The sequence below is a fragment of the Eleutherodactylus coqui genome, chromosome 1, assembly GCF_035609145.1.
Source record: "Eleutherodactylus coqui strain aEleCoq1 chromosome 1, aEleCoq1.hap1, whole genome shotgun sequence".
Classification (NCBI taxonomy): domain Eukaryota; kingdom Metazoa; phylum Chordata; class Amphibia; order Anura; family Eleutherodactylidae; genus Eleutherodactylus; species Eleutherodactylus coqui.
The window spans coordinates 295,119,400-295,142,919 of NC_089837.1; the positions used below are offsets into that span (position 1 = coordinate 295,119,400).

The following is a 23,520-nucleotide window of genomic DNA, read 5'->3' on the forward strand; positions in this document are numbered from 1 at the left end:
TATTGGAACAAAAGAAACATTTACTGCAGAAAACTGACCCCTTGAAGGGAGGCTCTAGTACCTGTTGGGCTGCCTCTAGCCTGGATGCAAGATGTGATAAGGTGGGCATGCAGGTATACAGGTTCTGTATGGTGTTCTGCAAAATATAGCTGAGCTGCCATTGTTCCTAGTACCACTACTAGGGGTGACCAACTATCATATGCGATGGCCCCCAGCAGGCCATGACACCAGCAATGAGGGCATTGTGCCACTCCGCAGTAAAAGCAGGATTTAGGCACTTACCCCTAGATCTCCAGACATGAACACCACCGTTGTTGGCAGCACCCAAATGATACCTGGATTAATTGCTGAAAACAACCCTGTTCTACTCTGTAGCAGTTCAGTTAAGATGTTCACGACACCACTGCAAACGAAGGTGACGTGGGGGGGGGGGGTATCAAAAGCAGTACATGTATTGGACACCATAAGACCAAATGTCCTTCAGCCAAGGGCCTGAAAATAGTTCCAACAGACAGAGGTGCCTGTACTGATGGTGCCACCGATCTCTGGATGGTAGACAACTTAACGGTTGGAGCTCCTGGTGCTTGTCGAATGATCAGTCCATCCTCTTTACTGGTGTTATGTTGAGGGCGTCCTGAGCCCACTTACCTTGTGTGTGTGCCCTCACACATCCACAGGTCCCAACACCTCCTCACAATCTGGTCAGAGAGGCCCAGGTAGCAGACAATTCATCAATACAACCATCCAGCTTCTCACATTCTAATAATGCGCCTCCCTCTCAAACTCTGCCCTGTATACCGTAACATACGTGTGTTGGCCCTCGTGGTCAACAAGCTCTACACAAGTAGAAAAAGATGTCCACTACACACAAGTAGCTTCTGAGAGCTTTTTTATAGGTCAAGGGTGGAACCACTTTGAGGACCTCAGGTCACAAGACTGTTCATCTAATCACACAACTCAAATCATGTGCATATCTGCCTAAGATGTAACTGCATACGTATCACATGGGTATACAGCACACAAGTAATATACGGTAATCATACACCTTTGTGAGCTCATCCTTAATATAATTAACCCCTTCCAGCTCCAGGACGTATATTTACGTCCTGGAGTGTCGGGGTATGTATGAAGAGAGGTCGCGGGGCAACCTCTCTGCATACAGCACAGGCATCAGCTGTTTATTACATCTGACACCTACGGGCAATAGCTGCAATCGGCTGTGCGGCCGATCGCAGCTATTAATCCCCTGAACACGGTGAGATTGGGGAAGCCATGCAGGTGTCATGGCAGCCGGGGGCCTTCTGAAAGGCCCCAGGGCTGCCTTGAGAGACTGCCTATCAAATCATCCCCGTGGGGTGGCTTGATATGCTGCCTGTCAAAAAGCAGTATGACGTAATGCTATAGCATTACGTCATACTGCAGGAGCGATCAAAGCATCACATGTTGTAGTCCCCCAGGGGGGCTTAAAAGAAAAGTGCAAATAAAATCAATAAAGTTTTAATAATTGTAAAAGAAAAACGAATAAAAGTTTAAATCACCCCCTTTTTGCCATATCTATAATAAAAACATCTAAATTATTAAAGAAAAATACATATTTGGTATTACCGCGTCTGTAAAAGTCCTATCTATCAAAATAGCGCATTATTTTCCCCACACGGTGAACGTCATCCGAAAAAAATAAATAAAGAACGCCAGAAATGCACTTTTTCAGTTACCCTGTCTCCCAGAAAAAAACGCTATAAAAAGCGATCAAAAAGTCATATGTATTCCAAACTGGTACTAACGTAAACTACAGGACATCCCACAAAAAATGAGCCCTTGCTCAACTATGTCGACAAACAAATAAAAACGTTATTGCGCGCAGAAGATGGTGGCAGAAAGTAATTTTTAAGAATGTCTTTAAAAAAAAAAAAAAAAAAAGAGTACAGTAAAAGAAAAACTACACAAGTTTGGTATCGTAGTAATCGTACTGACCCACAGAATAAAGTTATTATGCCATCTTTGTTGCAGTTTGTGCGCCGTAGAAACAAGACGCACTGAAATATGGCTGAATGTCGTTTTTTTTTCCTTTTACTTTACCATTGAAAAATACAACTCGTCCCACAAAAAACAAGCCCTCATACAGTGACGTCGCTGGATAAATGAAGGCGCTACGATTTTTTTGAACGGGAGGAGGAAAAAACAAAAATGGAAAAGAAAAGGGGGCCGAGTCATTAAGGAGTTAAGGCTATGTACACCTTCGCACTCCTTTTTTAATCACTGTGCTTTTGAAAATTAAGACTTTTTGTAATTTGTTTTCATTAAAAAATTTCTGATTGTTTGATTTCTATGTTTGCACTGCAGACTGGAGGACTAAAATATTAGCAAATTCTGTCAGTTACAGAAAACTGACAACTCCTCTCCAGCTGTGAACATGCTACACTACCATTCCACTGAAATATTACAGTGTATGGCAGCACTGTGAGATAGTAGAGGCTATCAGGAGGACAGAGAGCAGAGAAAGATACTATTACAGAGGGCTGTAATTCCCTGTGTGTGAATTTTCTGCTCCTATCAACAGTAAGGGGGAAGGGACCAGCAGTTACTCAAGAGAAACGATGACATAGCTGTGTAGTATTGAGTGGGCGTGGTTATGCTACACAGCCTTTGAAAGGGAGGAGGAGCTGCACTTCTGCACATTCATGATAGAGACCAGCTGATCACTGCTTAGAATGCCCTCATGCGTGAATGTAAGAGAGCCTCCGTATTAAATATGAGGCTTTCTAAATGTATTGAGAAAGAAAACAATGCAAAAAAAACAGATAAGTGCATCAATTTTTCCTGCAGAGACTTAGTAAGATATATGTGTACTAATTTTTATGTATAGAGGTTTCCATAGCTTTGAATACACAAAAGCCCTGGAAGCCTTTACTAGGCCCAGGGCTAACATAACAACCATTGGCACCCTGCAAATACAACACAGGGATCCAATGGTGAGGTGGATGGTGGGACTCCCCTCCCGCTGACAGCTTACAAGCCTTGGTCAGGATTGACAGCACATGTAATCTGTCAAACAGCCGCAATAGGGGGTAGCGCCAATAACAGCTGTTTGTGGTGGGTTTAACCGTTTCATACACTGACACCCGCGGGGTATCCATTGGGCTTGGCTCCAGAGCCCACTTCATACCCAATCCACACCTTTGTGACTTACATATATATCATGGGCTAAAGACAGAGTGCTATATTGATTTAAAGATGACAAAGTGGTCTGAATCAAGAGAAAAACATTTATTGGGATATTTAGGTCTTAAAGGGGTTGTTTACTATTATAAAAACAAAGTTTCTTCTAAAAACAGTGCAATACTTGCCAACGGTTTGTTTGTGGTATTGCAGTTTAGCCTTAGGCCTCATACACATGGGCAGATTTCAATTGCGAAATCCGAGGTTTAAGTCGCCCATAGGAAAGCATGGAGCATCCTCAGCTTCACATACACATGCGGATTTAATTTGCGAATCCCGCGAGCGGGAAATATATCGCGGCATGCTCCATTTTAGCATGGATTCTGTGTGAACGGGCTCTATTGATCTCCATGAAAGCGTTTGATCTGCAATTACATTGCATTGTGGATCTGTAGACAGATACTTCTCAGGTCGCTTGGAGACCAGGGAAGGAAGGTGGGGGGGACACACCATTGGGCTTGTGATTTTTTTACCCTGTATGGATGATCTGCTGTGCATTTGCGTACATCCGCACAGAAAAACCATGGGATCAGCGATCGCTTGCAAGCTTTTTAAATTACTTTCTGCAATGCCTCGCAGGTTATCCACATGTGCATGAGGCCTTATTCCTGTTAATGGAGCTGAGCTGCAATTCCAGACACAACCAACGGACAGGCATGGCGCTGTTTGTAGAAGAAAGCAGCCGCATTTTCCTCATTCTAAACAACCGCTATAATCAGCACAATTCCAGAGCGCCCAAAAAGTCCCAGATCCAGAGAAGCAGTTCAGGATTCCATCCGACAACCGTGGTACTAGATACTGTAATATATGGCGCACCATGTGACCCCTAACCGATGCACTATATCAGTCTGGGCAATATTCACACTATTTATGTGGCATAAGACTGGTAGCCAATGTGTAACATTTTGGGTTGTTCTCTATTAAAGTCTAGATCACTGGCCTCATGGAGGGTGTAACTGGCTACTAATGTTTACAGCAGTTTACCCAGCGTGTTCTAGAATACCTGGGAATGCATGCACTATTTACCTGCATTATGTATGGCAGCGCTGCTGCTTGTGCAGTGGGTGTCAGTATATACACTATGCTGACGAACATATGGGGCCACCAATCCTGTGGTGTCAGACAATGCGAGCATTAGGTATAACGGGGAGGGTCACCAGCCATGACTCAGTACAGAAACCATCAGGATGCCGCAAGATGTAGAGTTAACAGTCTTCCAATGGGGTCTGGTGGACTGAGTAACCAATCACTGGGGAACACCGCAGCACTTTTAGAACTTCCAAGGTCCACTGTTGGTAATGTTATTCGTCTTGCGTGTGCAGTGGAGCCACGTTAGGGGAGATCTCGTAAACTGACAGTGCATGGACAATGAAGCAGGAAAGGCACTAAGTCGCCTGCAAGGTGATTGGGGCGTCATACTTGGACGGTAAACGAGTGGAAGCAAATGTTATGGACAGCTGAATCACAATCCACCATCTTCCGATTGGATGGCCATACTTAGGTGTTGCGGTTTCCGGGAAAGCGGTTTCTACTTGACCGCATCATCCCTACAGTGAAGTTTGGAGGAGGATCTGTTGGCATTATTGCATCTTGACGCCACTGGAAGCTAGGGGTGTGACAGGAGGAACGCCCCTCTCACACCCCCCTGCTCCCAATTGGCTCAAGAGATGAAGGTCCTGGAAGGAGCTAAACTGCATTACTGCGGGAAGCGCCGTAGTGAGTGAGCAGGCCTCCGTGTGTGTTAGCTGGCGCTCTACTTCAGTACAGTTACCGCAGCTAAGTGCCTGTCCCCGGCCTCCCAGCAGTCCTCCTCCTCCTGTCTGCGGCCGATGCCTATATCTGACTTCCCTGCCGCTGTTGGCTCCCTGCTCTCCTAATGCACTGTGCGGGGGACGCATGTCAGACATGGAAGCGCCCCTGCCAGCTTCCTGCTGTTGTGGGTGGATGGTGTCTGTCACTTAGTGGACCCCTGGCGCTGCTACCTGGGGAGGGGGAGCTGCTTCAGTGGCGCCACCGGCTCCCTCATGCCGACCACGATCTTCGCTTCAACACAGATCGGGGTGCCGCCTTCTGGGCCGCAGGCGGGGAAGGGGCTTTCAGCTGGGCCTATGCGCGCCTGGAGCTGGACCCGGGAATGAACGGAGCCGCAGGCCGGCCGGCATTAGAGATGCAACATTACCTTACTGGGCTGCAGGGACCTGCCGTCAAGCCAGCTGTCCAGCCAATCAGGTACAGGGGTGTCACCGCCCTGTCAGTCTTGACTCCACCAGTACTTCCTGGTGGCGTCAAGATACAATAATACCAGATCTGTTATATTGTGGGGTGTTTCTGCTGGGAAGGACTAAGGCCATTAGTTATATTGGCGTCCACTGTCAATATCCGTGCGTACAGAGACATTCTGTAAAGTCTGTGTGTAGAAGACAAGTCCTGTACAGATACCTAAACTAGTTCAGACGGCTGGAGTGGAGTCTACAGCTCTTCCGTATTCCAAGCATGCTAGAAGCCCCTGCTGCTGTGGCACTACAGGTCCCAGCACTACTACTGGGGCGTGTAGTCCCACGGCTAGTCTCACCTCTCGGTGTTATCAGTATTCTCAGCGCCTCTACCACTGCTTCCAGGTTAGTGGTGGCAGCCATGTTTGACCAGACGCGCACTACTAGCCCCTCCTCTCCGGAATACGTCATGACGTAAGGCTTTGCGTTCCACGCACTAGTCCTCTGTCCTGACGCCCACTTCCGGTCCTGCGCATTGCCGCTTGTATGTGGGGCGATGAGTGAGTGACAGCTCTGACGCTGTGTACTACGCAAGTATGTCGCGGTCATCGGCGATGCCGAGGATTTACATCGGACGGCTCAGCCACCGGATCCGGGAGAGTGACGTGGAGCGCTTCTTTAAGGGCTTTGGGCGGATCGTGGAGGTGGATCTGAAGAACGGGTGAGTGGCCTGCGCTCTTTCCGCCGCTGTGCCGCGCGCATTATGTCTCCAACGGTCTCCGTAGTCGTTATGCGCCTGCTGTGCTTCCCGCCTCCTCCGGGGCCGCACGCACCGCGAGGCTGGCCAGGCCTCCTGCTTCCTGCGGGGCCGCACGCACCGCGGGGCTGGCCGGGCCCCCTCCCGCCTCCTCCGGGGCCGCACGCACCGCAGCAGGTTTCGGCCGCTGATCTAACACTGGGTGTGTATTCCAATAAGCCCATTTTGATGCCAGCCTCCATACCCACAACCACTTTGGAGCGGGCTGTATTCAGATGTTTGATGTGGGGTATGGCCCCCTGTGTGTTGGCAGTGTGAGATCAGTGGGCCAAACTCCTCTAACACCCATTCAAAAGCATCATTCACTCATTAAAAACTGTCTGCATGCCCACTGTGATGCCAGCCTCCATACCCAGAACCACTTTGGGTCAGGCTGAACTCCACTATATTTGATGAGGGGCATCACCCACTGTAGGCTGACGGTGTTGGTTCAGTACCCCAAACCCATTTAACCCTTTGAATCACACTTTTGGTTGCCCACAATAATGCCCATTTTTGTGCCTATCTTTATTTTCATCTGCCATTTTCCGCTGTGCCCCCTCAGGGTGACTCCAATTTATTGTTAGAATAGGTCTTTAATGCACAAGGAAAACACAAAAGCAATAAAGTGGATAACGGCTGGTTTTACTGCGCGGAGCAGGTGGCGCTCAGACTGGTCGGATGTTGTAGCCTGCCCGTGCCGTGCCCGCCGAGCTGTGCATTCTGACACGTTAGTTGTAGCACTGACGCTGAATGGGTGTTATTACACGGGGCGGACATGCTGCAGAATATCCATAGCACCTCCGCATTCAAAACACAGGCAAAAGCTGCTTACATCCACATCACCTGAGCAGCAATGCTGCACCCAGTACCGGCCGCGGGTGAAGGAAGTCCTGAAATATAAGCCCTACCCCAAAAATAAACCCTAGAGGCATTTAAAAAAAAAAACCAATACATTACCTAACAGGTGCTGTCCACTCCACCGCACTTCTGTTTTCAAAGTTCCGGCGCACTTGTTACTAGTGTTCAGCCACTGCTTCTTGGTGTGATTGGCTGAACCGCGGTGCTTGAGAACCAATCGCAGCCATTCAAAGTGATGGCTGTGATTGGTTTATTGAGCACTACAGTGATTGGCTGAGCCGCGGCGTTTGAGAACCAATCGTAGCCAGCGCTTCTTGGAGGCGGTGATTTTTGAACCCTCTGAACAGAAAGTGCTGGCTCAAAACTACAAGGAATTCTGCCAGTGCTGCAGAGTAGAGAGCGCCTGTTAGGTGAGGGTGGTTGTTGTGTTTTTTTTGGTTTTTTTTAATACAGCTAGGGCTTATTTTAGGGGAAACAGTAGGACTTCCTTCTGTAAAAGTTGCACCACAGGAAAACCATGTGCGATGCAACAAAAAGGAAGGCTCCATAGGGAAACGTGGGCTACAAAGCATCGCAAATTGCGGCTGAATAGAGCATGCTGGGATTTTGTATTCTTGCCACGTAGGAGCCTACAAAACATCGCCAATGTGAATGAACCCGATCTCACTCTAATATGAGCCCCATTCTTTTGAATGGTGTTATATGCATGAGCGATGCTGTTCGGGAAAAAAATGGCTGTATGTTCTATCTCTTCGTGTTTGACCTGGCTTCACTCAGTAAAACGTGCTCACGCGATTTTCCGCTGCGCTCCGAGGCAGGTGTCTACTTTCCATACAGGGGCGCTCCAATCTTTTTGCTGCATAATGTATGCCCCATGTGGGCACCTCCCAAAGGAAAACTTCGGCTTTGAAAAATCTCAGCCACATATGCAGCTTTTCACCGCAGATCCTCACCAAAAAGCTGAATTCACGCAGAAACGTCCGCTATGTGACCATACCGGAATGGTGGTCATTGGAGAGCTCTTGGCCCAAACCCCTGTCAGTACTATCTATTGCCTCGTCAGGAATGACTGCACTTCCTAATCTATGTGAACATGTCCAATCTTGTTTTGTGTTGAAGCTATGGCTTTGTGGAGTTTGAAGACGTCCGCGATGCTGATGACGCTGTGTATGAAATGAACGGGCGAGACCTATGTGGTGAACGTGTCGTTGTGGAACACACACGTGCCCCAAGGAGGGGTCTACACAGTAAGTACACTAGTGACATACTCCTGTTAGCCTTAGCATTTTAGAAGGCCTACTTTTCAGGTAGACTAGATGCCTCCTTGGGTTTTTATACGTTTACTCCCCCTAATGGCAGTTTATGTCCCAGAGCAGTGTGGGGCTGATATGGCCAACATCCATGTTCAGGGTCCCACTGATGGCTACTTGCAGGGTTCTGCTTCCTGGAGGGCAGATGTGACATGTGCCTCCCCACCAAATATGGGGCATGCCTAACATGTCATAGAGCAACTGCAAAAAAAATGGAGGTTCTCTAAAGGGAAGAGCAAGGTATTATCTGGAAATCAAGACCCTGATTTCACCCAGAAAGGAGATCAACAATGACACCAGAAGCCTGGTAGGAGGAGGACTTAAAGGAGATGTCCCGCGCCGAAACGGGTTTTTTTTTTTTTAAACCCCCCCCCCGTTCGGCGCGAGACAACCCCGATGCAGGGGTTAAAAAAACCACCCGCACAGCGCTTACCTGAATCCCGGCGGTCCGGTGACTTCAATACTTACCGCTGAAGATGGCCGCCGGGATCTTCTACCTTCGTGGACCGCAGCTCTTCTGTGCGGTCCACTGCCGATTCCAGCCTCCTGATTGGCTGGAATCGGCACGTGACGGGGCGGAGCTACACGGAGCCGCTCTCTGGCACGAGCGGCTCCATAGAAGACTGCTGAAGACCCGGACTGCGCAAGCGCGGCTAATTTGGCCATCGGAGGCCAAAAATTAGTCGGCTCCATGGGAACGAGGACGCTAGCAACGGAGCAGGTAAGTAAAAAACTTTTTATAACTTCTGTATGGCTCATAATTAATGCACAATGTATATTACAAAGTGCATTATTATGGCCATACAGAAGTGTATAGACCCACTTGCTGCCTCGGGACATCTCCTTTAAAAAAAAAAAAAGTATTCTAGCCTCCCTGAGGGAGGGGAGTAAGACTAATAATAATAATAATCTTTATTTCTATAGCGCCAACGTATTCCGCAGCGCTTGAATTCGATTCTCCTCTGCCACAAAAATATTTGCTTACAAAAAGTTCAGAGAAAAGTAGAAGTTGCAGCCCTAGAAAATGAAGAAAGGTTTTTGATTTCCTTATCACTGCTTAGAAATGGGTTCAAGATTTTGTTTCCCTCTCTTTCTGGTCTAAAAACCTGCCAGATCATTCAGGGTTATCAGAAATGTAAAGAGCCTAAACAAATACATAATATACAAGAAATTAAAAATGGTCCGAGCAGCAGTAGGCCCTCGTCATCCGAGGTGCGGCATGGCAGTAATGGATCTAAACAATGCCTGTTAACTCATCCGGATTGATCCAGACCACCAAAAAGTCTTGATGGTGGCGGTGGTCATTGGAGGATGCCTAGAGTTCCAAGCGTTACCCTTCTAGGTCTCCATGGCCCCCCCAAGTATTTACCAAGCTGGCTTCAGAGGTGGCGGCTCATGTAAGGCTGAAGGTGATTATGTTTATCTCTTACCTGGACAGCCTTCTGATTGTAGCTTCATTCAGTCATGCCAGAACTAGATGGTTTAAGGGTACTTTTGCAGGAGTGAACAATGACAGAGTTCGCTTGTTTGTCGTGCAGCCTGTTTATACAGGCAGATAAGTCCTGTCTCACTGGTATACCACGCCGGACAGAATACACAAAATGTTTCCCCAGTCCTCCCCCCAGTGTTGGAGATGTCTGAGTGGATGGGGAAATATGGTGCATATTTGGTGGGAATGCCCCCCGGTGGCGGCACTATGGAAGGAAGTGGAGGAGTTATACAATAACCTATCTGGGGCAGGTGTGGTGTTCTCGCCAGAGCTGGCCCTACTGTCCATGTTCCAGGGACCTATCGCCCAGGTGAGAAAGGGTTTATTGAGATTTTTCATACTGGCGGTGAGGCAGATAATTCCAAGGCTCTGGCGGGACACCACGAACCCCACTAAGACCCACTGGGTTGAGGCAGTGAATACGCTGGCCAGATTTGAGGAGATGAGGGCAGAGGAGGATGCTACGGTGGAGAAGTTCTACACAACATGGAGGCCATGGTTAGACTTTAGGTCATCCCCTGGCCTGGGTGACTGGATTTCCAGGACAATAAATGCATCGTAAGCACCCAGTACCCTGACAGCCTCTCGCGAGCTGAACGGGCCATATTGCTCCCCCCCTGGCGCAGGGGATATCAGATATGATGATACCGGAACCCACCCACTCGTGGAGTTGCCTAACCAGATCATAAGGCTCACGCAAATCGGTACCCAACAGGCGAGCATAACCCATTACCCGGACCACCCACACCCCATCCCCCTATGGGCCCCTTGGAGCCACTTCCTTGTTTAACTCTTCTTCGTTTTTCTCTTTGTTTCTTTCTGTTCCACCTTGCGGACCCCTACCCTGAGGTGGGATTAAATTCTGTTAGTTAAAAGAAAAGGGTTGGGCGGAGGCGGGCCAGCAACGAACTCCACGGAGGAGAGGTAGTGGAGTGGGAGAGTGGGCGCATCAATAAGTATGTATACGTATTGATTGTATACGTATTGATTGTACCAATGTATATGATGCTCCTCTGGCTTGATTATTGTTGCATGCTTTTCCGCCCAAATAAACACTTATTTAAACTATACAGGCAGCTAAATCGTTCAGTTGTTCACATTCACTTTCCTCAGTGAATGACTAAATGATCGCTGTTTACACGCAACGATGTGTAAACGAGCAAACAGTGATTTTTTTTTTATGCCTGCACAATATGAGCGAGAAGCAAACGAATTCCCGTTCGTTGTTCAGTTGTTGGCCGTGTTTGCACTGAATGACTATTGTTCACATTTGAATGATCCAGTAAGATAGATAGATGGATATATTTTTTGTTGTTCGGTGTGAAGACACCTTAACCCCTTAGTGACGAAGCCTGTTTTCGCCTTAATGACGAGGCCAAATTTTGGAAATCTGACATGTCACTTAACATATCATAACTCCGTAAAGGCTTTGCATATCCAAGTGATTCTGTCATTGTTTTTTTGCCACATATTGTACTTCATTTAGGTGGTAAAAATAGACCAATAGAACCTGTGTATATTTATCAAAAGTGCCAATATTGCAAAGGCTCATGAGTGTCAGAATAATAGATACCCCCACAAATGACTCCATTTTAAAAACGACACCCCTTAATGTATTCACTGAGGGGGGGGAGGGGGGGGGCAGGAGTATTTTGACCACACAGGTTTGTTTTTTTTCAGGAATTATTGCAATTTAGAGGAGAAAAAAATTAAATTTCATACTTTTGCAAATATGTCATTTTAAAGACCTATTTGTTTTCTATAGTGCACATGAAAATGAGGATTGACACCCCAAAATGGATACCCCTGTTTGTTCTGTATTCGGAAACACACCCATTGTGGCCCTAATCTTATGTCTCTATGCACAACAGGCCCTAAAATGAAAGGAGTAGTCGGTGTATTTCAGAACAGAAATTTTGCTTGAAGTCCCTTTATGCCCCATTGCCCACTTGTAGAGCTCTTAAATAGCCAAAACCATAGAAAACCCCCACAAATGACCCCATTTTGAAAACTAGACCCCTTAACAAATTTATCTAGGGGTGTACAACCCATTTTGCCCCACAGTTTTTGAATAAATCCAAGAAAATCAGAAGGAAAAACATTATTTTTGGGGGGGCAATTCTGACAATTAAAAATTATTTTTTTTAATAGCACACATATGAATGAAGACTTGCACCCCAAAATGGATACCCCTGTTTGTCCTGCTTTTAGAAATATACCTATTGTGGCCCTAATCTTGTGTCTGGATGCACAACGGGGCCCAAAATGAAAGGAGTAGTCGGTGGCTTTCAGAACAGAAATTTTGCATGAAGGCCTTTTATGCCCCATTGCCCACTTCTAGAGCTTTTGAGTGGCCAAAGCCATAGGGAACCCCGACAAATGACCCCATTTTGAAAATTAGACTCCTTAAAGGAGATGTCCCGCGCCGAAACGGGTTTTTTTTTTTTTAAACCCCCCCCCCCCCGTTCGGCGCGAGACAACCCCGATGCAGGGGTTAAAAAAACCACCCGCACAGCGCTTACCTGAATCCCGGCGGTCCGGCGTCTTCATACTCACCTGCTGAAGATGGCCGCCGGGATCCTCTGTCTTCATGGACCGCAGGGCTTCTGTGCGGTCCATTGCCGATTCCAGCCTCCTGATTGGCTGGAATCGGCACGTGACGGGGCGGAGCTACACGGAGCCCCATAGAGAAGAGGAGAAGACCCGGACTGCGCAAGCGCGGCTAATTTGGCCATCGGAGGGCGAAAATTAGTCGGCACCATGGAGACGAGGACGCCAGCAACGGAGCAGGTAAGTATAAAACTTTTTATAACTTCTGTATGGCTCATAATTAATGCACAATGTACATTACAAAGTGCATTATTATGGCCATACAGAAGTGTATAGACCCACTTGCTGCCTCGGGACATCTCCTTTAACAAATTCATCTAGGGGTGTACTGCATGTTCTGACCCCACAGTTTTTAAATAAATTTAAGCAAAGCAAAAGGAAAAAATTGAGTTTATTTTTTTTGGGCAATTCTGTCCTTTTAAAAACAGCTTTTTTTGTACAGCACACATATGAATGAAGACTTTCACCCCAAAATGGATCTCCCTGTTTGTGCTGTATTCAGAAACATACCCATTGTGGCCCCAATCTGCTTACAGGACACATGACTAGGCCTAAAATGGAGGGAACACCCGTTGGATTTCAGGGTACAACTGAAATAATTCCAGGCCCCATGGCCCACTTGTAGAGCCATGGAGCGGCCAAAAAGAACCCCCACAAATGACCCAGCTTTGAAAACTAGACCCCTTAACGAATTCATCTAGGGGTGTACTTATTATTTTGACCCCACAGTATTTGAATGGGCTAACCTAATGGACCTTAGAACTATTAATGCTAAAATGTAACTTTTATTACTATCAGTTAAAATAAATGAAGGACAAACACACATATATTCAAAAGCTAGGGCAAAAGAAGGTCCATTGATATCATTTTAATAGGCAGTCTTATCTAATGAGTGAATCTGTTTATTCATAGCAAGCCACTATCCAGTATATCTCCACTGGAATTATCCTTCTTTTGCCCCTGAAGAACCCACTTAGTGGGTGAAATGCGTAGGGATGAACAAATCGCTCAGGTTTCTTTCTGTCATCCAATTTATCGTGATGACACCTGTGCTATAGCTACAGAAAGATCCAAATTATCTGTTATTTTGGGACTAATTAACCAAGAAGGGCAATTCGACTCTCAGTCGCTTAGCCTAAACAGTCACTACCTTTCTGCTTAAGTGGCCTGAATTGATTGTAATTCATTTTTCTAGCTTTTGAATGGGCCGAAGCAGGCCAATATGGCAAACAATTGAATACAATGGCCTGGGGACCTTCCTCCAACTTAAAGGAGCTGCTAGCTGCACAGAAGGCACTACAGCACTAGGAGCAATCATATCTACTTTCAGCATGACCGTGCTTGTGTGTATAGAAATCATCAATGGGGGAACAAGGTCCAAAACTTTGAAGATGGCTCACCAGAATTTTGGGATGGTAAACAATTAGTTTTTTTCACTACCACCTAAGAGGACAAGATAGCCCATGGGGTGGACTTCCTAAGTCGCAACAGATTGCATCAAGCAGAATGGTCCTTAGATATGGACATCTTTCAAAAAGCATTCACTCTGGGGCTGTTCAAGTACATACCTATTATGTCCCAGCAGAACAGGAAGGCCCGGTGGTTCTACTCCCTCAATGACTCTGATTCTGTCAGGAATAGATGCCATCCTACAGAGCTGGAACCAGGTTCTGGGCTGTGTTTCCTTCCATATGTCTGATACCAAGAGTTCTGAAACGGATGAGCGGACAGAGCCGGGACAGTTCTTGTTGCTCATTCTGTCCCAGGGGGGCTTGGCTTACATGTCGATATCTGAGACTTGAGTATTGCCAGATATCATGTTTGAGGCCGATTCTACACCCCCAGGTCAAGAAGGTGAACTAGATTAAAAAAGTATGAAGAGATCCCATTATGTTCTGTAACCCCTGAATCCGAGTAGGGGGGTCTTCCCTTCTGTACCTGCAGATTGCCTGTCCTAGGTGAAGACCCTCTGTCTCTGGTGCTGGCTTAAAATCCATAAAATTAAATTACCAGTAAGGCCCCACTCACACATGCGTTGCGGTAAGCACCGCAATTTAAATTGTGACGGTTTTGCTGCGTTTAAATTGATGAGGAGCGCTAAACACAAAAAAAAAAGTAGAACAGACACTGCTCGAAAATCGCAGTCTGTTTGAGCGGTCCCATTGAAAACAATGGAAGCATTATACTGCGATTAGCGCGGTGCAAAAAACATCTGCGTGAGGGAGGCCTAGGTATAATTGTCATTTTATTGTAGGTGAATTGGATAGTGTAACATGTAAAGCCAGCTCTAGTATATTGCATCGTCTACCAATGTGTGCCTTTCTGCTATTGTCATTAGTAACTGTAATCCTGCTACCTGTGATCTATCTTCCTGTGTCCCAGATGGCTATGGCTACCGCAAAAGTGTTGGTGACAAATTTGGACCTCCAGTTCGCACAATGTATCGCCTAAGGGTGGAAAATCTCTCTACACGCTGTAGTTGCCAAGACTTGAAGGTAGGAGTATTTATGATGGTTGGGGTATATCTTTACATGCACAGGCATTAATGTACTGCCATATAAACAGATTAGGAAAAATAAAAAATGTAAAGTATCTTAATGGGGTGAAAAGTATGCTGCAACGTGAAAATAATCACATTTATTCGATAAGACACAAAAAGCAGTCATCGGAGTGCTGTAATGACCATTATGATAGTTATGGCATCTGTTAATATAAAGGCTACAGTCATGGCCACATGTTTAGAGACTGACACAAAATTTTGTTTTCACAAAGAGCGCTACAGTTTTTATAGTGGTAATTTACAGTAACCCCTGCACATTTACGTCCTGCACATTCGGGGTATGTATGAAGGGAGATCGCGCGGCGATCTCAATCCATACAACGCGTGCAAAGAGATTGCAGGGAGCCGTGCAGGTGTCATGGCAGCCCGGGGTTTCCTGAAAGGATCCAGATCTGTAATGGCAGAATGCCTATCAAACCATGCCCGTGAGGTGTCTTGATAGAATGCCTGCCCGATTGCAGTATGATGTAATTGTATGACATTATATCATACTGCAGGAGTGATCAAAGCAACGCATGTTGCAGGAAAAATAAGTTTTAAAAAGTTTTACTAATTATTTACTACCTAAAAAAAAAAAAAAAAAAAGGTAATAAAAGTTAAAAACCTGTTGCCATATTTATAATAGAATTTAAATAATAAAACAAAAATACTTATTTGGTAACGCTGCGTCTGTAAAGCCGTCTGCAGACGAGCGGGTCGGATCCGGTGCGAGTTTTCTCACCGCGGGACCCGACCCCAGCACCTGCAGGGAGGAGCGCGTACTTATCCGTTCCCGGCGGCCTCGGCTCTTTCATGTGCCGGCTGCCGAGCAGCCGGCGCATGCGCAGAACGGAGCCGGCGGCCGGGTGAGTGACGTCCTGCACAGAAATAGGACATGCCGTGGTTTGTTTGCCGCGCGAGACTTCTCGCTGCCAAGCCGCAGCCGTCTGCATAGGAGTGCATATTGTAATGCACTCCTATGCAGGCTTTCAGTGGCGGAAATCCCGCCGCGGAATTTCTGCCCGTGTGCAGGCGGCCTAAAATTCCCATCTATAAAAGTGATGCATTATTTACCCAGCAGAAAAAAAAAGGGAGTCAGAACTATCTGAAGAATAGTTTTTTTAAATGTTGACGAAGTGTACAAATATATTGATGTATCATAAAACTTAGAATAATGTTATATTTTGTTTTTTTCTTCTTTAACACCTTACTTTAAAGGACTTTATGGGGCAAGTGGGGGAGGTCACTTTTTCTGATGCTCATCACCGACGACCTAAAGAAGGAATCATAGAATTCCGTTCATACTCTGATATGAAAAGAGCTCTAGAAAGACTGGATGGCAAAGAGATCAACGGTCGAAAGATCCGTCTTGTGGAGGATAGGGATGGGTCATGGGCCAGACGCTCCTCCTCACGCAGTCGTTCAAGGTAAGTATGCTAAAAGGTAGAAATGATGCGAAATTGCTCCAGGGAAATTATCAGACTGTCTTGTGAATTAGATCTGGACTAGAATGCAAGGCAAATTTATCAAGTTGTTCGTCACAAATTTTAGCCCACTTTTTAGATTTTCCGCTGCTCTCCACACGATTTGAGCAGGTGGGTGTACCTTGGCAGAGTCTCCAGTGAATAGACAGGTTTATTATAACTTATACAATAGACTGTTATAAACGATAGCGTAAATCTATGCCATTTCATAGCAGGCGTAGATTTGAATTTCTGGTGCATGGAAGTACAAAGATACGCCAAATTTATTGAGACACTTGCAAAATTGCCGGCATTCCACTGCGTCTTTTTCTCCTCATAGAGAGCAGAGAGGCCGCAGCGGAAAAAATAAAATGCAATCTTTGGCTTCAATGAATTATTTCTCTTTTTGCCAAAGAGTAATACCTGTGTTTATCTGGCATAGATATTTAATGGGGAAGATGTTACAGCTCGACTCCCTCACCAATCCTGAAAATAGAGGTGCCCATTTGCTGGATCCCTACCACACATTCATGAAATATCCTATGGATATGCCATAACTGTTTAATAGAAACAATTAAAAAAACATTAAACATTATTTAGCCCTAAGGCCTCATGTCCACGCGGAAAATCGGGCCCGCTACGGATTCTACATGTAGAATCTGCAGCGGGTCCCTCCTGCCCCGCGGACATGAGCGCTGAAAATACGAATAAATAAGAATTTACCTATCCGTAGCGGGCGGCGAAGCTCTGCTCTTCCTCACGGCCGGATCTTCTTTTTCGGCCGGCGGATTAATTCCTGACGCCGGCGGCACGTCGTCGACGTGCCGCGCGCATGCGCCGGGCACATCCGCCGAGCCGAAGCAAGGGAGATGCGGCCGTGAGGAAGAGAAGAGCTTCCCGTCCCGCTGCGGGTGAGTAAATGCTTTAAATTCCTATTTTAGGTCTCCCGCGGATCCGGACGGCTTCCATAGGCTTCAATAGAAGCCCGCGGGAGCCGTCCCCGCGGGAGACCCGCACGAAAATGGAGCATGGTCCAGATTTTTTCATGCTCCATTTTTTTTAAAATCCATTTTATTGACGATCCGCGGGTATTTATCTACCCGCGGGTGGTCAATGCATCCCTATGGGGTGCGGATCCGCGTGCAGGTAATCCGCTGCGGATCCTAAATCATATTTTGCCCGTGGACATGAGCCCTAAGGGCTCAGTCAGGCAAGCATCTTCTTTGTTTTTTTTTTTGTTTTTTTTACACACCTATATGCATGGAAAAAATGCACTCCACGCATGTTAAAAATTTGTGTGACTGTAGCTCCATGCCCCTTACTTTTAATGGGGCCGGCGCCAGCCCCAATTGAAAACATATGGAGAAGATCGCGATTCTCTGTTACAGCTGCCACAGCTATTGCAGGGGATTCCTTCATCCCTGTGGGGACCTATCACAGCTGGGGCAGAGGACTGTAAATTTCTGCCATTGCTTTCAATTGGGCTGGCGCTGCAGCCCCCCAATTGAAAGCAATGGGTTGCAGGCAACCCCATAGTGATTTTCGGGGAAGGGCTTAAAATATAAGCCCTTTCCTGAAAATCATTCCCAGCTGGTGTAAAAAAAAAATATATATATATATATCACCGCTCCACTGCTGTCACGGCTCCTGCGCGTCTTCTCACTGGCTTCCCCGACACTCTTCTGCAGCTTGTTCTCCTGCCAGGATTTAAAAATCCTCACCTCCGGAAAAGGCTGTGTCTGATTGGCTGAGCGCTCAGCCAATCACAGGCAGCGCTCAGCCAATAATTGAATGACAGCTGAGCACTGCCTGTGATTAGTAACAGCGCTCAGCCATTCAGTGATGAGGGGACTCCTCGCGTGGAATCTTTCCACGCAGCATGGACCTTCCTGGCGCACGGATGTCCTGTCTTTTGCAGGTGCGAGTATTTTGCACCTGTAAAAGACGCTCTTGTGAACACTACATAGGGAACCAATGGTTCTATCAGATGCGCTTTTTTTTGCGGGCATTGCATGCAAAAAATGCTTGTATGACCTTGCCCTAAGAGAGGAGTTAGTAGCAGTTGGGTATTCTTTACGGTCTCTGGTAATGATCTGTGAAACAAAATGTTGGACAGCGCCGCTCCTCCCACCTCCATGAATAATTTACTGTACTTAATGAAATTTAGCTCATTAAGTGCAGTGATAAAGCCCAATAGCGTTCCCTATGTATAACGCAGAGCAAAGGTGCATGGCTTTATACATAGGGAACCATGTTAATAGAGAAGTTACTTTTAATGCAGGGAAAGTCCTGCATGTAATATTATTGTGCAATGTCTAAATCACATAACATAATTCACGCATAACATAATTGTATGTTAAATCAATTGTAGTTCTGGCTTAACTTGGCAATAACAATGCTAATTAAATTAATGAAACCTCACATGAATTTCCATTACTACTGCTTACAAATGATTTATAAATAAAGTAACTTTAAAAAAATGTATGTAAAAAATGAATTTCTGGGTGAAAATTTCAATGCGTCATGGTCAATGACTGTCGCCTCGCAGTTGTCTGTTTAACAAAAAATTTGCACAGATCGCTTTTTGGTGATTAGAACAAGATGGGGGGGCGGCAAAACCTTTAGAATGTTAAATAAGGGCCACCCTAATATATATCAGGATTATTAAAATAGAAAATAAAATTCTCATACCACAGCTATCATGCCAAACAAGTCCCTTATATAGTACAAGCTTAAATACGCATGTTTTTCTGCCTGTTCTGCCTCCATACTGTCTTTCAATGCACCCTGAAATCTGAAAGATTTCAAGTCCTCGTATCCCCTTCATAGAATGTTAGAGTTGGAAGGGACCTCCAGGGTCATCGGGTTCCACCCCCTGCTCAGTGCAGGACTCACTAAATCATCCCAGACAGATATTTGTCCAGCCTTTGTTTGAACACTTCCATTGATCCCGTGGTAACCTGTTTCACTCATTGATCATCCTCACTGTCAGAAAGCTTTTTCTAATATCTAATCTGTGTCTTCTCCCTTTCAGTTTCATCCCATTGCTTCTAGTCTTTCCTTGTGCAAATGAGAATAGGGCTGATTCCTCTGCACTGTGACAGCCCTTCAGTTAGTTGTAGACAGCTATTAAGTCTCCTCTCAGCCTTCTTTTTTGCAAGCTAAACTTTCCCAGATCCTTTAGGCCGCCTGCAGACGGCCGGGTCAGATCCGGCTGCGAGAATTCTTGCAGCGGGACCCAACCCGTGCGTCTGCAGAGAGGAGCGCGTCACTCACCTGCTCCCGCGGCCCTGGCTCTTTCATGTGCTGGCTGCCGGGCAGCTGGCGCATGCGCAGAGCGCAACCCTATGGCAGCTTCCACGGGCGGAAATTCCATGGGAAATCCCGCCGCAGAATTTCCGCCCGTCTGCAGTCCGCTCACCATCTTGGTAACTCTTCTCTGAACTTGCTCCAGTTTGTCTGTCTTTTTTAAAGTGGGGTGCCCAGAACTGGACACAGTATTACAGATGAGGTCTGACTAAGGATAATGACCTCACGTGATCTAGACTCTATGCTTCTCTTAATACATCCCAGAATTGTGTTTGCCGTTTTGGCTGCTGCATCACATTGTTGACTCATGTTCAGTCTATGATCTATTAGTATAACCAAGTCTTTTTCACATGTGCTGCTTAGCCCAATCCCTCCCTTTCTGTATGTACTTTTTACATTTTTCTTGCGCAGATGTAGGACTTTGCATTTCTCCTTGTTTAAATACCATTCTGTTAGTCGCCGCCCACTGTTCAAGCTTTTCTAGATCTTTTTGAATGCACTCCCTCTCTCCCCTAGTGTTAGCTATCCCTTCTACCTTTTGTGTCATCGGCAAATTTGATCAGTTTCCCATCAAATCCCTCCACCAGATCATTAATAAAAATGTTGAACAACACTGGGCCTAAGACAGAGCCTTGTGGTACCCTACTTGATACATTCTTCCACTTGGATGTGCAGCCATTTATGACCACTCCCTGAGTATAATCACTCAGCCAGTTGTGAATCCACCTGACAATTGCCTTGTCAATCCCATGTTCGGTCGTTTTGTTTTTTTTTCCAATAAGTATAGTATGAGATACTTTGTCAAGTGCTTAATTAAGTCAAGGTATACTATATCCACCGCATTTCCCCGGATCAACCCAGTCGGTGATTCTGTCATAGAAGGAAATTAGGTTTGTCTGCCATGACTTGTTTGTTACAAACTCATGCTGGCTCTGGTTAATTACTCCATTTTCATCGAAGTACTTGCATACATGCTGTTTAACAATTTGTTCAAAGGTCTTTCCCAGTATAGAAGTCAGGCTCACAGGCCTGTAGTTTCCTGGATCCACCTTCTTCCCTCTTTTGCCCTTTTCCAATCTACTGGGACTTCTCCTGTTCTCCAGGAATTTTCAAAGATTATGGCGAGTGGTTCAGCAATTACCTCCGCTGCTTCCTTTAGTATCGTAGGATGTAATTCATCTGGACCTTGAGACTTGAATTAATTTAAGTTAGGTATGTGTTCCCTCCCCATCTCTCTGCTTACAGATAGCCTGCATTCTTTTATTCCCCCAATAGCACTGGGAAGATCAGTTGATGTTACATCTACTTTCTGAGAGAAAACAGAGCCAGAATAGGAATTTAAAAGTTCGGCCTTCTAAACATCATTCTTAACCAATTCACCATTTTCATCCTGTAAGCATCCCTTTCTTCTCCTGGACTGCTGCCATCTCTCCCACAAGCATGTCTCGTTGATCTCTCCATGCTGTCCCCCATTGTAGGATCCAGCATGGCTTGTGCTTACACCAAGAGCAGCGGAGATGGTAGCAATAATTGCCACATAGTACCAGGGGAGAGTCAGGCAGCCCTCAGTCACCTGCAGCTGTGTAGTTTCCTTCATCACCCAGGAAGAGAATACACAAATTCCTTTGTCACATGATGGGGCTGTAGTGGTACAAACTAGGTACTTGGCTCATAGAAGTATATTAGTAAGTAGTACTATATGAGGAGACAAATGCATTTAGGGGCGTTTGCATGTCTCTGGTATAAGAAATGCCAGTCCCAGTAAATTCCCCCATTATTTACAGAAGGATTCAACCTAATGAGAAGTGTTCAGTGTTTTAAATACACTTTAAAACTAAAAGGCACCAAGTTTACCATTGCTTCAGATTATACAAGTCTGGTGTGACGAGAACAAATTGTTCTTGTAAATTTTTCATTTAAAATGCTGTATCAAATTTTGGAATTTAATCTGTTTCCTATTTCAGGTCAAATTTCAGGTCTCGATCGTGGAGAAGCAGCCGCTCTAAATCAAGGTAGGGCTCGGAGCTGTACTAGTATGTTAGTGATACTGCAGTGTCAGAGCACAATGATATTTCAATATCATTTTCATAAATGTAACTATATAAGCTGTTTCTAGGCTGCCATTCATCCCAGAAAAAGACAAAGTTGGGCTTGTGAAAGTTATCTGTACAGATCATGTCTGCAGGGGAAACTTCCTATGTTTAACACAGGAGGATGGATATATAATATATTTTGCTGCTCACATGTAATAAACATCCTACCAAGTGCAGAGTGGTGCTAGGACATACTTTAAAGTGAGTAAAGCAGGACTTCTTAAAGAGGGAACTCTTGAGGTAGGCACTGTAAAGCAGGATGCCTGAGGCTGCCTCTACAGAAGACACAGTTACTATTAGTTTTTATCACTTCCTTAAATTTTGTGATAACTACAGATCACAAGTTGTAGCCTGATTTTTAAACTAAGTATTGCTATCGTCCAACTCTAAATCAAGGTTAGTGAGAGTTAAGATTTTATTTTTGCTTTCTAGTAAAGATTTTGTGCTCTGTTTTACTATGCATTTTCCAAACTTGCAGATCACGTAGCAGAAGCAGGCGACGAGCCCGAAGAAGCAGAAGTCGCAGCGGAGACAGGAGACATAGTAGAAGTGTTAGCAAGGGTAGAAGGGGTAGCAGGAGTCGCACTAAGGATAGAAGCATAAGTAAAGGTAGCAGAGATGTAAGCAAGAAGCATAGGGGACAAACTCAAAGTTACAGTGAAGACAGGGTAAAAAGGAGCAAAAATAGGAGTAGGAGTCCTAGTAAATCAAGAAAGAGTAGAGCTAGCAGAAGCCCAAGCACAGAACAAAAGAAGAGTGGAAGTCAAAGCAAGGAAAGAGAAAGCAGGAGTCAAAGCAAGGAGACAGACTTCAAAAGTAATGAACGAAGTCTTGGCAAGGGGAGGGCAGATCAAATTAGTCAGAGGGAAAAAAATGGTAGTCAAGAGAGAAGTTCAGCAAAGGACCTTGGTGAAAGGGACAGAAGCTTGAGCAGTGATAGAGATAAAAGGCACAGTAAGGAAAAAAGGGATAGTAATCAAAGAAAAGATTGGGAAAGAAGCAGAAGCAGGGATAAGAGAGAAATAAGTGGGACCAGGGATATAAAAGATAGCGATAGAGGCCAGAGCGGAGGCAGAAGAGAGAAACATAGCAGGAGAAGCAGAGACAGGAGTCTGAGCAATGAAACCGAAAGAAACAGTTACATTGATGATGGACACAGTCAAAGCAAAGAAAGAAGCAAAAGTGTTAAAGAAGTTGAAAGAAATGGTAAAAGAAGCCGCAGCCAGAGCTTAGAGAGAAGTCCGAAACTTGGCCATGATGATCGGAGCAGCTCTAGTGAACCATCTGATGAAGACAAAATAGCATCCAATGTGCTATTTACTGCAGAATCAGATAAGGAAATTGAGGAAGGTATGACTGTGTGCGGAGAAGGAACTGAAGATGATAACTTTCCTCCATCTCCTACAAAAGTTATTCCCCCAGATGACACAGAAGAAGAAGAAGACGAAGAAGAAACCCTATCGTTTAATACTCCTCCCAAACAGCAATCTAGATCGTCCTCCCCTACAGATCCTTGACATTTTCTGATTCACTTTTATTAAACAGAGTTGCACTCTGCACCTTATGTTAATGTTTTATATTTATTTCCCAAAAAGAACACCTATTTTGGTCTGTATGC

General features: G+C 45.5%; 2 protein-coding genes across 2 annotated transcripts in view; one reads left to right on the forward strand and one right to left on the reverse strand.

Moving 5' to 3' along the window:
- The window catches only part of TANGO6 (transport and golgi organization 6 homolog), a 46,866-nt gene extending 40,948 nt beyond the window's left edge, over window positions 1–5,918 (reverse strand). Inside the window, exon 1 of the mRNA XM_066573382.1 lies at window positions 5,792–5,918. Within this exon, the coding sequence (XP_066429479.1) occupies window positions 5,792–5,903 (112 nt within the window). The 5' untranslated portion in view covers window positions 5,904–5,918. The remainder of the gene's footprint in view (window positions 1–5,791) is intronic.
- A 33-nt stretch (window positions 5,919–5,951) lies between these two features.
- On the forward strand, window positions 5,952–23,459 carry LOC136572639 (serine/arginine-rich splicing factor 6-like). The gene is made up of 6 exons (XM_066573397.1): window positions 5,952–6,153; window positions 8,209–8,336; window positions 14,881–14,993; window positions 16,256–16,464; window positions 21,774–21,821; window positions 22,381–23,459. Exons 1-6 carry the CDS (start codon window positions 6,029–6,031, stop codon window positions 23,417–23,419), a joined length of 1,662 nt encoding a protein of 553 aa, XP_066429494.1. The 5' UTR covers window positions 5,952–6,028; the 3' UTR covers window positions 23,420–23,459.
- Window positions 23,460–23,520: the final 61 nt, after the last annotated feature.

Excerpts from the sequence above, each read along its gene's own strand:
- LOC136572639 (XM_066573397.1), top strand. The coding sequence starts at position 6,029 with ATGTCGCGGTCATCGGCGATGCCGAGGATTTACATCGGACGGCTCAGC. Across the intron at positions 6,154-8,208 it reads GAGGTGGATCTGAAGAACGG|CTATGGCTTTGTGGAGTTTG; the intron begins GTGAGTGGCCTG and ends TTTGTGTTGAAG. Across the intron at positions 21,822-22,380 it reads AGCAGCCGCTCTAAATCAAG|ATCACGTAGCAGAAGCAGGC; the intron begins GTAGGGCTCGGA and ends CCAAACTTGCAG.